General features: G+C 33.6%; 1 protein-coding gene and 1 long non-coding RNA gene across 4 annotated transcripts in view; both read right to left on the bottom strand.

Moving 5' to 3' along the window:
• The window catches only part of LOC149476383 (uncharacterized), a 145,841-nt gene that overhangs the window by 5,978 nt on the left and 125,292 nt on the right, over positions 1–14,571 (bottom strand). The gene's annotated exons all lie outside the window — the stretch shown is intronic.
• LOC149476386 (uncharacterized) overlaps positions 1–14,571 on the bottom strand; it is a 244,529-nt gene that overhangs the window by 228,857 nt on the left and 1,101 nt on the right. For all 3 annotated transcript variants that reach the window (XR_016317866.1, XR_016317865.1, XM_089712143.1), the window contains exons 2-14: positions 11,675–11,939; positions 10,718–10,887; positions 10,115–10,267; positions 8,579–8,682; positions 8,114–8,212; positions 7,635–7,736; positions 6,783–6,927; positions 5,842–6,096; positions 4,860–5,032; positions 3,929–4,132; positions 1,430–1,664; positions 534–733; positions 184–268 (exon numbers count right to left, since the gene is read on the bottom strand). Coding sequence is in view for 1 of the 3 variants with exons in the window: in XM_089712143.1 (XP_089568269.1) it covers positions 184–268; positions 534–733; positions 1,430–1,664; positions 3,929–4,132; positions 4,860–5,032; positions 5,842–6,096; positions 6,783–6,927; positions 7,635–7,736; positions 8,114–8,212; positions 8,579–8,682; positions 10,115–10,267; positions 10,718–10,887; positions 11,675–11,933 (2,184 nt within the window). In the remaining 2 variants the exon portion in view is untranslated. The remainder of the gene's footprint in view (positions 1–183; positions 269–533; positions 734–1,429; positions 1,665–3,928; positions 4,133–4,859; positions 5,033–5,841; positions 6,097–6,782; positions 6,928–7,634; positions 7,737–8,113; positions 8,213–8,578; positions 8,683–10,114; positions 10,268–10,717; positions 10,888–11,674; positions 11,940–14,571) is intronic.

Here is a 14,571-nt window from a genome sequence, read left to right as displayed (position 1 = left end):
AATTAAATTAAATTTGTTTCTAAATTGAATTAAAGTAATAATTATAATATATTTCCGTGAATTCCTGATGGCAGAAATAACAAACACATTTTAGAAAATATTGAACTTATAGAAGCACACACTATTTATATAGACAAAGCGGGCGAAGCCGCAGGCGGAAAGCTAGTAATAATATAAACTTACCATTTCAAGTGAAAGACAATCATCCAACAGCCCATTAGTTTTATTGTCGATCTTTTCCAAATAGTTATGAGAGAGATCCAGACGTCTGTAACAAAATAATAATACATTACATATAATCTAAATCAATAATCAAACTTAACTCATACTCAACTCGTACTCAACTCGTGCTCAACTCGTACTCAACTCGTACTCAACTCGTACTCAACTCGTACTCAAGTCGTACTCAACTCGTACTCAACTCGTGCTCAACTCATACTCAACTCATCCTCAACTCAAAATCAATTTTTAAAATTTGTATTTTTTATCGTATTTTTCCCCTTTTTTATTATTTTTTCTCTGAAAAAACTCACCTCAAAGCGACCAATCCCTTGAAGGCCTCATTCGGTATCCTCTTTAACTCATTACCGCTTAGCGACAAGTCGAGCAACTGTTGCATGCCCTCGAACGAGCGTCGCTCGATGTTGGCCAACTTGTTGTGCGATAGATCGAGTGTGAATGTTGTTGGTAAGTTTCCGAACGCGGATTTAGTGAGGGATGTTAGTTCGTTGTTCTGTGTGAAAAAAAAAAATACATTTAGAAAATGATAATGATTTTTTTTTTCAATATTTATGGAAGGTTAAGGTTGCTTCGTTTGTTGGACTGTTAAACAGAATATACGTGATGTTTATTATAATTTTAATATTATTGTTATAATTATGTATATTTCAACATATTAGGGCGGTTATAGTTATATACATTCGTGACTACATTATTACAAACTTTCACATACGGTAATCTATACTAATGTTATAAAGCTGAAGAGTTTGTTTGTTTGTTTGTTTGAACGCGCTAATCTCGGGAATTACTGGTCCCATTTGAAAAATTCTTGCGGTGTTAGATAGCCCATTTATCGAGGAAGGCTATAGGCTATATAACATCACGCTAAGACCAACAGGAGCGGAGCAGTGCGGGTGAAACCGCGGGGAACAGCTAGTGAAATATATTTTCGGATCTTTATATCCCTCGTCATTAAACATTCAGCCAATATATTGTGTGACAAGTTGCTTAACTTATTAAATAAACAAAAATCTAAAATAAAAATCTAATCTGTTAAATATTTGCCTGCAAGCTAGTCAACATGTTGGCCAACTTACGGACGAATCCGTCAACTAATCGGCAAACATGTTGCGCGATAAGTTGCTCAACTTATTCTTAAATAAAAATCTCATCTCATTTATAAATTAAATAAATGATTCCTTTAACTAACCTGTAAATACAGATACTGCAAACTAGTCAACGTATTCAACGCCTCCCAGGGTGATCTAGTCAACATGTTGGCCGATAAATCCAACACTTGTAGCGTTAATAACCCACTAAAAGACGAATCGGTCAACTGATCGGCCAACATGTTGTGCGACAAGTTGAGACGGAGTAGCGCGTTCATGGATGGCCACGTGTTCGCGCGTAATTCGGTTAGATTGTTGTAGGCTATGTTTAGTTCGCTGAAAATGTAAAAAAAGTATTTTGTAGGTTATATCAGTATTAATAAATATTAAATATAGATCATGATGGTTTTTTTTTGTTTTATCTATGATGTTTTGTTATTTTTTTACAATAATGATAATATTGGAATTAAAATACATATAGGCATTAGTCTGTGAAGTAACTTTACATTTTTATTAAAAATTTTACAAATATAATAAGAAAAATGTGGATGATTATAAAATTCGTTTTTTGCTAATATTAGCTACTAGCGGTCCGCCCCGGCTTCGCCCGTGGTACATGTTTACGTTTTCTCTACGTAAGAACCATCCTCGTACTTCAAGGAATATAATAAAAAAAGAATTATCGAAATCGGTTCAGCCGTTCTCGAGTTATGCGCTTACCAACACATTTTGCGATTCATTTTTATATACAGGGTGTCCCAAAAAGTAGTGATATACTGAAGCTGGGAGGTAGAGGACTTAGAGGGCTATCCGAATCACCCCCATTTATGTTATGCGATTTTTCGTACTTTCGGAGTTATGACGTTTTTTTCAATTTTTCATCTATCGCCGAGTACGATGAGATTTTTATTTATGGTGACGTGAATTATTGCGCTAGATGCTTGATTTTTTTTGTGTGCTAAGCTGAAAGATAGGCCAATTCAGTATGGTAACATTTACTATCGTTAGATCTTCGAATAGAATAAAAAAAAAGAATTAAATGCCAAGAAAGATAAAATTACCCAGTATGTTCATAACTTCAAGGGCTCATAAAAAAATAAAATCACATAAAAAAGGTTTTCCATTTGGCTTTTAAAAACTTGCTCTATCGATCAGATAGTTACCCTAAAAATTTCATTTTATTATTCAGAAGGCTTCAATCGAAAAATTGAAATCTAAATGTGGTAAGTGCAAAATTTTTATTAACATGATGATCATTAAAACCAATAAATAGGTGTTTAATTACCAGAATTTTTTTAAAATAGCCCCGCCGTTGCTCAATGCAAGTGCGACATCACCGTAAAAAGTTGTCTTTTAAATGTCTGAATGCTCTTTTATCATTTTTAATGGTTTCTTCTGCTACTATGAATTTCCGGGTTATTTCGTCCAAATTGTGGCAGTCTCTCGTCTTTGTAGTATCCCCACAGAAAAAAATCAATAGGGTTTATGTCCGGAGACCGTGGAGGCCAGGCTAAAGGGCAAAAATACCCTGAAAGATGGATTGGTCGTTGCAGCCTGCGCATGCGCCGGTGACGCCTGCTTTAAAGCCTGGCCTCCACGGTCCCTCGACCTAAACCCCATTGATTTGTTTCAATGGGGATACTAAAAAGACCTCGGCTACTTGAGAGAATGCCACAATTTGGACGAAATAACCCGGAAATTCATAGTATCAGAAGAAACCATTAGAAATGATAAAAGAGCATTTAGACATTAAAAAGACAACTTTTTACGGTGATTTCGCACTTGCATTGAGCAACGGCGGGGCTATTTTAAAAAAATTCTGGTAATTTAACACCTATTTATTGGTTTTAATGATCATCATGTTAATAAAAATTTTGCACTTACCACATTTAGATTTCAATTTTTCGATTGAAGCCTTCTGAATAATAAAATGAAATTTTTAGGGTAGCTATCTGATCGATAGAGCAAGTTTTTAAAAGCCAAATGGAAAACCTTTTTTATGTGATTTTATTTTTTTATGAGCCCTTGAAGTTATGAACATACTGGGTAATTTTATCTTTCTTGGCATTTAATTCTTTTTTTTTATTCTATTCGAAGATCTAACGATAGTAAATGTTACCATACTGAATTGGCCTATCTTTCAGCTTAGCACACAAAAAAAATCAAGCATCTAGCGCAATAATTCACGTCACCATAAATAAAAATCTCATCGTACTCGGCGATAGATGAAAAATTGAAAAAAACGTCATAACTCCGAAAGTACGAAAAATCGCATAACACACATGGGGGTGATTCGGATAGCCCTCTTGGTCCTCTACCTCCCAGCTTCCGTTCATCACTACTTTTTGGGACACCCTGTATAAGAAAATTTTACAAATATAATAAGAAAAATGTGGATGATTATAAAATTAGTTTTTTGCTAATATTAACTATTATATTATTTTGTAGCCTAAGTTACTTGGAAAATCTATATCGAAATATTAATCTTAAGTTGAGATTTAGAGTTAAAATTTAACGAACAACTAAAAAAGCTAATCTATTAGTAATTGTAAGCACACAAAATGTAAACAGTTCTACAATTATTAATATCGATTACTCACCCCAAACTAATAGGTATTTGAAAGATCTTCTCCAAGCTATTAAAGCTTATATCCAATAATCGACAACTGGCCAACTTCGCCAAACTGCCGCGCGACACATCGGCCAACTTGTTGTGCGACAAGTCGAGTTCCAGCACTGTTGGTATCGTGCCGAAAGTTGATGTTTTTATTTGTTCTAGCGAATTGTGGCTTAGGTTTAGGTATCTGTAAGATAATTTTAATTAAAATAAAGGCAACTAATCGGCCAACTTGTTGTGCGACAAGTCGAGTTCCAACACTGTTGGTATCGTGCCGAAAGTTGATGTTTTTATCTGTTCTAGCGAATTGTGGCTTAGGTTTAGATATCTGTAAGATAATAATTAAAATAATGTACTTTTCATTGTTGTTTTTTGAAAATTTATGAAGAATCAAGTTGTGAAAGCGTGGTGGAACTGTATTTTACAAAACACGCGCATCTCCAATAATATAACTTATTTTTATTTATTGCTTTATTCACTCGACTAGTAGTAATATATTGGTATAAATTATTTAGTAATATTTATTTGAAAATGCTGTATTATGTCTAAAGTAACAATAAGTGATCTAAAACTTATAAACAAATAATTAAATGCAACTAATCGGCCAACATGTTGTGCGACAAGTCGAGTTTGACACAAATTAACTTATTTTACCAACTAACTAACACACTCACTAACCAACTCACTCACTCACCCACTCACTCACTAACCCACTCATTCACTAACCCACTCACTCATTAATCCACTCACTCACTAACCCAATCACTAACCCACTCACTCACTAACCCACTCACTCACCCACTCACTCACTAACCCACTCACTCACCCACTCACTCACTAACCCACTCACTCACTAACCCACTCACTCACTAACCCACTCACTCACAAACCCACTCACTCACTAACCAACTCACCTCAAAGAAAACAGATTCTGGAACACAGCATTAGATATCTCCACCAACTTATTATAAGAAACATCGACTGTATGCAATTCGTATAACTTCGGGAACGCATTCTTTGGTATAACAGTTATTTGATTGTGCGACGCGTTTAATACACGTATACCTGTCATGTTTTGGATTGGTATCTGGAATAAAAAATAAATAAACAAATACATGAACAATTTTCAAATATTTCAATTTTCAAAAGGATAATTTTCACTCACGGCACGATCTGATCCCATATTAAGCTTTCGCTTGTGTTATGGAAACCAGATGGCTGATAAACATACATATATAATTTATAATAAATACTAATATAGATAATTAACACCCAGACACATAGCAAACATCTATGTTCGTCACACAAATATTTGCCCCGGGTGGGAGTCGAACCCACGACCTCTGTATGTAATAAAACACGCTTTAATAAGATAAACTCATGAAAATTTTGTTTCAATCATATTTTAAGTAGTTCAAAAGATTAATTAATATGGTTAATAAAAAAAGAGCGTGTGTGCCGAGCACACGTGTCAGAAGTGAAACTTCTTTGGCAAGATGTGATACCATGTCGCCTTACTCCATGACGTGACGGTACCTTGAAATCTTACTCTCAAAGAAGTTTTACATAAACTTTGTTTTTACATATACATTTTTAAAGAATAGAAACAATATATAGGTATTTATAAAGCATTTCAATGCTATAAAAACTAAAATAACAAAAAAAATGTGTGCGTGTACTAGTGTACACACGTAAGAAGTGAAACTTCTTTATGACCTTATTTTTCGCAAAATAATTTACTATATGCAACTTTACAGAAATACGTCGAATCACGCGTGGTAGGGATAAGAAAAAGATGGCGCGTAACGGAAAAATGTCACGCGTAACGAAAAAATGTTACACTAAATTTTTTTCCAATCGCGATAAAGAAGTTTCACTTCAATAAAAAAAACTCACCTGACCAAAATCCGTGAACGCATTGTACGAAACTTGAAACTCCGACGCGTACGTGTTTTCATCGAACGCACTTTTATCAATGTCGGTTAAATTATTATAACTCAGATCCAATAACGTCATGTTATTACAATTTTGGAACGCTCCAGATTCTATTTTAGCAAGTTGGTTGTGTGATATATTCACTGTGGCTAGATAGAGATCTGTAAACGCTTGTTTTTCTATTAATGTTATGTTGTTTTCTGCTAGATTTATTATCTGTAATTAAAAAAAATATATTTTAGAAAATTATTTGATGGATCCGGATGGATGTTTGTTACTCTTTCACGAAAAATACTACTGAACTGATTACAATTAAATTTGACACACATATAGAGGGTAATTTGGATTAACAAATAGGATAGGTTTTGTTGTGGGAATCCCACGGGTTCCCCACGGGTTCCCACGGGTTCCCACTATACGGGTTTTTCTTTGAAAACACGGGTGAAGCCGGAGGCGGAAAGCTAGTAGTATAATATAATATAGACTTACATATATGATTTATAGTTATAGCAAATTGTTGTAATGTAGTAGTTTTACAATTTTAGGAATCGATGAATACAACAAAATTTTGTTCACTAAAATAGTGCTGATTATAGAATTTTAACCTTTTACACTACTTTAAGTTTAGCTTCTGTATTAATATCTAAATAAGTATATGAAATAGACTCATAATTGCCTTTTTAAAAGATCGTCAATAAATTGACGGAGCATTGAAATGTGCACCTTATTTCGTGGCAGTAATGTTCAAAGTCTATTGTATTGCTCATTAGAAAACTCTGCTTAACATATGCATAGGCAGAGTTTTGCATTGGACAAATTTTGAGCGTGATTGTGAGCCAATACTAAATTATCTATCTTTTTATCTTTCTTTCTTTATCTTTTATCGCTGTTTCTTTACTCACCTCAGCATATTTAACAGCTTGGAACATTTGAAAGTCGACTTTAGTAATTCTATTCCGGGCCAAATCGACTGTACCAATTCTGGTCACCGCTGAAAATGTTCCACGGCCAATATCGGATATTTGATTATCTTGGAGGTAGAGACGCCTGAAAATTATTATTGTATTAATATTATACTTAATGTTTAAAAATATTTATTTAGTAGAAGATTATTGTTACTTTGTGAATTCTACGTTAATTCATTCGAATAAGGTTGAATTTAGTTTGAGTCATAATAAATGTTTCTTTTGGTACATTTTAAAATACACCTTATAAATTAAAAAATAATGCATATAAGCTTAATTTAACTTTAACTTTTTTCCACTTATATTCTAAGATACATAGTTTTTGTATATTGTCTATCTTATAGTTTTTAATGAAGAAACAACATGAAATTGCAAATTGCGACATTTGTCATTGCTTCTCTGCTACTAAGTTGTATTGTGACCAAAAACAAAAATATATACAACTTTACAATTCGGACCATTTCTGGTATTAGCGCGTTCAAACATACAAACTACAACTTTTTAATACTTGTTCACGGTATATGTTGTTAATTTCATAAATTATTTTCTGTTTTGATGATCATAAATTATATTTTGTTTATAAAAATATCATACATACATCTTATATATAAAATTCTCGTGTCACAATGTTAGTCTGCATACTCCTCCGAAACGAGTGGACCGATTCTCATGAAATTTTCTGTGCATATCGGGTAAGTCTGAGAATCGGCCAACATCTATTTTTCATATGTACCACGGGCGAAGCCGGGGCGGACCGCTACTATTCTATAAATCACTAAAAATCCTTACCTCAAAAACCGCATCCCTCTAAAACTGTTCGTGTCCAATTTCTTAATTTTATTATTGTCCAAATGCACCACTTTAATAACTGTATTTCTTGCGAACATACCTCTGAAATTATAAATAAGATATTATAGTAATAATAACTTGCACATTTTTAACGGATTTTAAACGCGATTTATTCATCACTAGCTGTGCTCCGCGGTTTCACCCGCATTGCTCCGCTCCTGTTGGTTTTAGCGTGATGATATATAGCCTATAGCCTTCCTCGATAAATAGGCTATCTAACACCGAAAGAATTTTTCAAAACGGACCAGTGGTTCCTGAGATTAGCGCGTTCAAACAAACAAACAAACTCTTCAGCTTTATTATTATAATATATTATATTACATACTAATATTTTAGTATAGATATGTAAAAACTCAAGTAAACATACAGAAATCACAAAAAATAACCTCCCTTTTTCAAAGTCGGTTTAAAAAACTTACCTTGGAATATCAGGCAATTGATTATGGCTAGCGTTGCACCAACCTAATTTAGTCAGATCTCCTATATGACTGCCGTCTAGTTTTGTTAAGTTATTGTAACTGTAAAGATAAATACATATATTGAATAAATAACATACAACTATGTATAGAAAATCATATACATTAGTTGTTTTTATTCGAGTGAAAAGTTTTGTTTAAATTTGTGTTTCAATTTAAATTATTTTCGATGGAAAAAACAAAAAGGGAGTGTTCGACAAATTTTCAATGGCATGGTCATCAGTACTATTAAAAACGAAAATTTCAATATGATTTTAATTGATAATAATAATTATATAGAAAGGGGAATACGCACTATGTTATAACATACGAATATATCTCAAATTTGACGTTAGCGCGATATCTGGCCGTTGGAGCGGCAAACACAATCCTCCATTTTTAATAAGTAAAATAAATATTTAAACATACCTAAGATCCAAAACCTCTGTTTCTCTGAGACCTTTAAATTGACTCCTTTTCAATGTGACCAGTCTGTTACCATGTAAATCTAATGTGCGTAGTTTTTTCAAATTCTGCAAAAAAAGAAAAAATATACAATACACGAAGCATAATATTTAAAACAAATTGCGATTCGCGGTTTCACCCGCACCTAGTTTTCCGCCCGCGGCTTCGCCCGCGCAGACAAAGAAAAACCCGCATAGTTCCCGTTCCCGTGGGATTTCCGTGATGAAACCTATCCTATGTCCCGGGGTAAAAAGTAGCCTATGTCCTTTCTCGGGTATCAAAATAATTATCTCTTTACCAAATTTCATGCAAATTGGTTCAGTAGTTAAGGCGTGATTGAGTAACAGACAGACAGACAGAGTTACTTTCGCATTTATAATATTAGTATGGATAGCCTTCCTTGATAAATGGGCTATCTAACACCGAAAGAATTTTTTAAATCGGACCAGTAGTTCCTGAGATTAGCGCGATCAAACAAACTCTTCAGCTTTATAATATGAAGTATAGATTTTACTACTAGCCTTTCTCCCGCATATTTCCCGTTCCCGTGGGATTTTCGGGATAAAAACTATCCTATGTGTTAATTTCATTGTAATCGATTCAGCAGTATTTGTGTGAAGGAGTAACAAATAAACATACAAACTTTAGCATTTATTATATTCGTAGGATTGTTTTACTATTATGTAACTAAATACATTATTGTGTGGTTGTAAGCAGCACAAGGCTAAGCAAGTATTGAAACTTATTTTGTATGACAAGTTAGTATCTTAAATTACTGTTATGTGCAAATTGTAAAACGTGAAATTAATAAAACATAAATAATTATTAGTGATTCATATCCGAAAAATATCACTTGGAAAATGGCAACTTTAAATACTTTTTTTATAAATTTAATACTTTCCTTGACATAAAAATTTATTATTATACTATCTGCGCCTCGCGGTTTTACCCGCGCGCATGAAAAAGTCTTTAAATCCTATATATGTATATACAAAAAGCCTTCTATTTTCCTCCTTATATCAACACCTGAAAATTCCGTCAAAATCGGTCCAGCCGTTCTTGAGATTAGCCGGAACAAACAGACAGACATACAGTAGAATATTATAAAAATTACTATTTTGGTAAGTATGTACGTATATAATATATATATATATAGTTTATACATCCATGTACATTTAATAAAAATCCGTTTTATAAATACTAAAAACAGACACTCCAATTTTTATTCAAAACTAGCTTTTCGCCCGCGTCTTCGCCCGCGTTTTCAAAGGAAAACCCTAGTTCCCGTTCCCGTGGGCTTTCCGGGATAAAACCTATCCTATGTGTTAATCCACGTTACCCTCTATATGTGTGCTAAATTTCATTATTCTCGGTTCAGTAGTTTATGCGTGAAAACCATACACACATACATACATAAAAACCTTTCCTCTTTATAAGTATAGATTAAATAGATTAAATATATTTTATTTATTTATTTATTATTAGTATACATCAACTTACCATAAAAGCATCAGGGGATATATCGGAAATGAGGCCATTTATCAAATGCACCCTTTCCAATTTACCAACCGCCAAACTACCCGCAAATATATCTTTATTCAAAGACTTCATTTTGTGCCCGTCTATCGACAGAATTGATAGGTTGCCTAGAATCTGGAAAAGTAAAAAAAATCTATTTATAAAATATGTTAAAAGAGAAGAGAATAAGATATATGAATTTAATATTTTTTGTTTTTATGGCATTGAAATGCTTCATAAATTTGTAAAGAACTAGCTGTTCCGCGCGGTTTCACCCGCATTGCTCCGCTCCTGTTGGTCTTAGCGTGATGATATATAGTCTATAGGCTTCCTCGATAAATTTGCTAATTCTAACACCGAAAGAATTTTTCAAATCGGACCAGTAGTTCCTGAGATGAGCGCGTTCAATTTGATAAATTCTTTCAGTGTTAGATAGCCCATTTATCGAGGAAGGCTATAGGCTATATATCATCACGCTACGACCAACAGGAGCTGAGCCACGGGGGTGAAACCGCGCGGATCAGCTAGTGTTTCATATATAGAGATATAATTTGTTTTATTTATAAAATGTTCATTGAAACTTACCCTAAAAGCCTCTTTCGGAAACTCGTCAATCCTAGTATTGATCATATACAATTCTTGCAGCGTCCTGTTAACTCCGGCAAATGCATATTCGTCTATTGACTTTATGGGCGTGTCTACTATTTGCAGTACTCTAACAGAAGACCTATGGAGCAGGGGTCCGAAGAGATGGGCTGCAATTCAATATTTTTATTTAGTTATTCAGGTCTTTTATCAATATAATATGTATTAAGGGGGTTAGGCTCCTGATTTGTTCTACGAGTTAAAATGGCAATTATTAATGTATGAAAATTTACGTAAAAGGGATTACGAATTATATGTAGCAATGTTTTTACGTGTTCCATATTCTTTGCTACATAGAACTTGGACTAAAAATAGGGATTGTTCAAAATAAACAAATTTGATAGTCCTCATCAATCTTCTTCTTCTTCTTCTTTCTTATATATAAAAATGAATCGCAAAATGTGTTGGTAAGCGCATAACTCGAGAACGGCTGAACCGATTTCGATAATTCTTTTTTTATTATATTCCTTGAAGTACGAGGATGGTTCTTATGTAGAGAAAACGTAAATATGTACCACGGGCGAAGCCGGGGAGGACCGCTAGTCTTATATATAAAAATGAATCGCAAAATGTGTTGGTAAGCGCATAACTCGAGAACGGCTGAACCGATTTCGATAATTCCTTTTTTATTATATTCCTTGAAGTACGAGGATGGTTTTTACGTAGAGAAAACGTAAATATGTACCACGGGCGAAGCCGGGGCAGACCGCTAGTTAGTAATACATTTGTGCTATTCGATATAGTAATTTCTATTCAATATGTATTTATATACATTATATTCGATGAAAATAGTTTCACCTTCTACCCCATACTTCAGAAAAATTAGACTCTATAGAAAACTATGTTATAAAATACGTTATGATTTTTCCATAAACTTAATAAAATATTTATACTCACATATTTTACATTCCTGCAACAACAATCGTTCAATCGGCAACCCTAATCCAGCTAGATTCCCCAAACCAACGCTCATCACTGACAGCCCTGTGTTCGAACATTTTATGAACAATCCATCATCCGTCCCTTTCTCGCACACGCAGGGATACAGCAAGTGGCTTTCCGTCTCTTTCGGGCATGTGTACGCTGGTCCCGGGGGAATATATTCTGAATTTAGGATCGGAACTAAACAAGACAGGAATAGTAGTGTGACTATCATTTTGACCTGGAAGAAAAAAAAATTGTGAAAAAAAAATCTTGAAGAAAAATACGCAACTGTAGGAATATAATATTATGCAGGTAACTGCGCTTCGCGGTTTCACCCGCGTGGCTCCGCTCCTGTTGGTCTTAGCGTAATGATATATAGCCTATAGCCTTCCTCGATAAATGTGCTATCTAACACCGAAATATTTTTTCAAATAGGACCAGTAGTTCCTGAGATTTGAGCGTTCAAACAAACATACCTTTCAGCTTTATAATATTAGTATCTAAGATTCGGAAAATTGTGAATACCACTTCAGAGCATTGTTTTATTGTGATAATGAAGGTATTGTATGAAAATAAACAGGTTTGATAATAAAAGCATTCATATTTGTTTATTCAGTCACTAATTTAACATTATTGCATATACCCCGTAATTCGTTATTAATTATTATCCTATTATGCACCTACCTACGTACTCGATAAATTAAAAATAAAATAGTAACCATCCCATTTTTTAACTAATTTAAATATTTTTTCCAGTGATTATTTAACATAAATGCCTGTATATTTATAAGCACTCATAAAAATAACATTTTACTTGCAAAAGGGTAACTACATACCTCTATAGTTTTGAAGTAATAAAAATTAAAGAAATTTGATTTAAGCTTTGAATAATGATAAATCCTTGATAATGACGAAGGTATGAAGTTTTACTATAGATAAAGCAAAATCATCTGAGACAGGTTTTCGCAATAAATTGGTCAAGGTATACTTTGTAAATAAATGATTCATGTTATGATTTGTCACAATCTAAAGTTACTACTTACTTAGTTTAACTTAGTTTGACTAAAGTAAAATATTAAGCTATTGCATAGCTTCTATCGCGGGCCTTGAGCGCGGGGACCGAATCGAGAAATTCCGTAACGAAAAAAACCTCACGCTCTCCACTCCGACGGGCTCGGAGGTGTGGCTTGAAGGCATGCTATGCAATAGCTTTACCGCGGCAGTCCCCGAGTGCCAAACGTATATATATATTTTTTTTAATAGAATGAAGGTTTTGGTAAGTATATAATTTATTTGGTTTTAGACAATGCGGTACCAAAGGGAGAGTTATTAAATTAATAAATTAACAACAAAATTTTACAGGATATTAGTTAAATAGCATATTAATGATTTTTTTATTAATTATACAAGACTAGCTGTGCTCTGCGGTTTTACCCGCAGTGCTCCACTCCTGTTGGTCTCAGCGAGATGATACATAGCCTATAGCCTTCCTCGATAAATGGGCTATTTAAAACCGAAGGAATTTATCAAATCGGACTACTTAGTAGTTCCCGAGATTAGCGCATTCAAACAAAACAAACTCTTCAGCTTTATAATATTAGTATAGATTATTGGTTAAGTTCTCATTATTATTATTAAAGACTAGCTTTCCGCCCGCGGCTTCGACCGCGTTTTCAAAGAAAATCCCGTTCCCGTAGGATTTACGGGATAAAGCCTATCCTATGTCCTTTCTCGGGTATCAAAATATCTCTATACCAAATTTCATGCAAATTGGTTTAGTAGTTAAGTCGTGATTGAGTAACAGACAGACAGACAGAGTTACTTTCGCATTTATAATATTAAGTATGGATTATTATTTAATGAGATAAACAGTATACCTAATTATAGTGTCATTATTAACTAACTACATTATGTAAGGAAGCTTAAGTTATTAATAACAAAGGATTTGTTTAAGCATTACTCAACTGCGACAGAAAAAGAGTTGCGTAATTTCAGGGTATGTAATATGTATGTATTTATTTTTCCTTAACAAATTTATATCTATACGAATATTATAAAGCTGAGGAGTTTGGTTTGTTGATTTGTTTGAACGCACAAATCTCAGAAACTACTGGTCCGATTTTAAAAATTATTTCGGTGTTAGATAGCCCCATTCATCAAGGAAGGCTATAGGCTATAATTATATCATCACGCTAAGACCAACAGGAGAAACCGCGTGGTACAGCTAGTACTACATAAATAGCTTAATATAATATTTGTAACATTATTTATAAACATGTATGCCCAAAGAATTGCCTTATGCCTTTTATTTATCACTACATAGTATAAAACAAAGTCGCTTTCTCTGTCCCTATATCCCTATGTAGGCTTAAATCTTTAAAACTACGCAACGGATTTTGATGCGGTTTTTTTAATGGAACGAGTGATTCAAGAGGACGGTTTTAGTATATCATTTATTAGGTATTAGACAAAGCGGGCGAAGCCGCGGGCGGTAAGCTAGTAAAATATATTTCCTAATTAATATAAATCATAAACCCATTAAAAAAATGGCAATCAAAACACATCAAGTCATTTTAAAGTTACATCATTCTCAAATTTACTTTCACCATTTTAATAGCTTCCATGATCACCTATAGATGATGATGTCACAGATGATATGTACAAACCAATCATGTTTTTTTTTTTCTTTATAAAGAAGTTTTATTGCACGCCTCATAAGCGAAGCGTTGAGGTGGGTACTACTGTCACTTCGCGCAAAACATCTGATTTTTCAAACTTAAAATGTCTTTATGTATCATACATTGCACTTGTAAGATAATACATACACACACATATTAAGAAAAAACACTATTTTTAACGTTCATGATATT

The sequence above is a fragment of the Colias philodice genome, chromosome 28, assembly GCF_061535455.1.
Source record: "Colias philodice isolate Cphi_HAF_F1 chromosome 28, ilColPhil1 Martin Lab GWU primary, whole genome shotgun sequence".
NCBI lineage: Eukaryota > Metazoa > Arthropoda > Insecta > Lepidoptera > Pieridae > Colias > Colias philodice.
The sequence above is the reverse complement of the archived record's forward strand: the minus strand, read 5'-3'. Positions and strand labels throughout refer to the sequence as shown.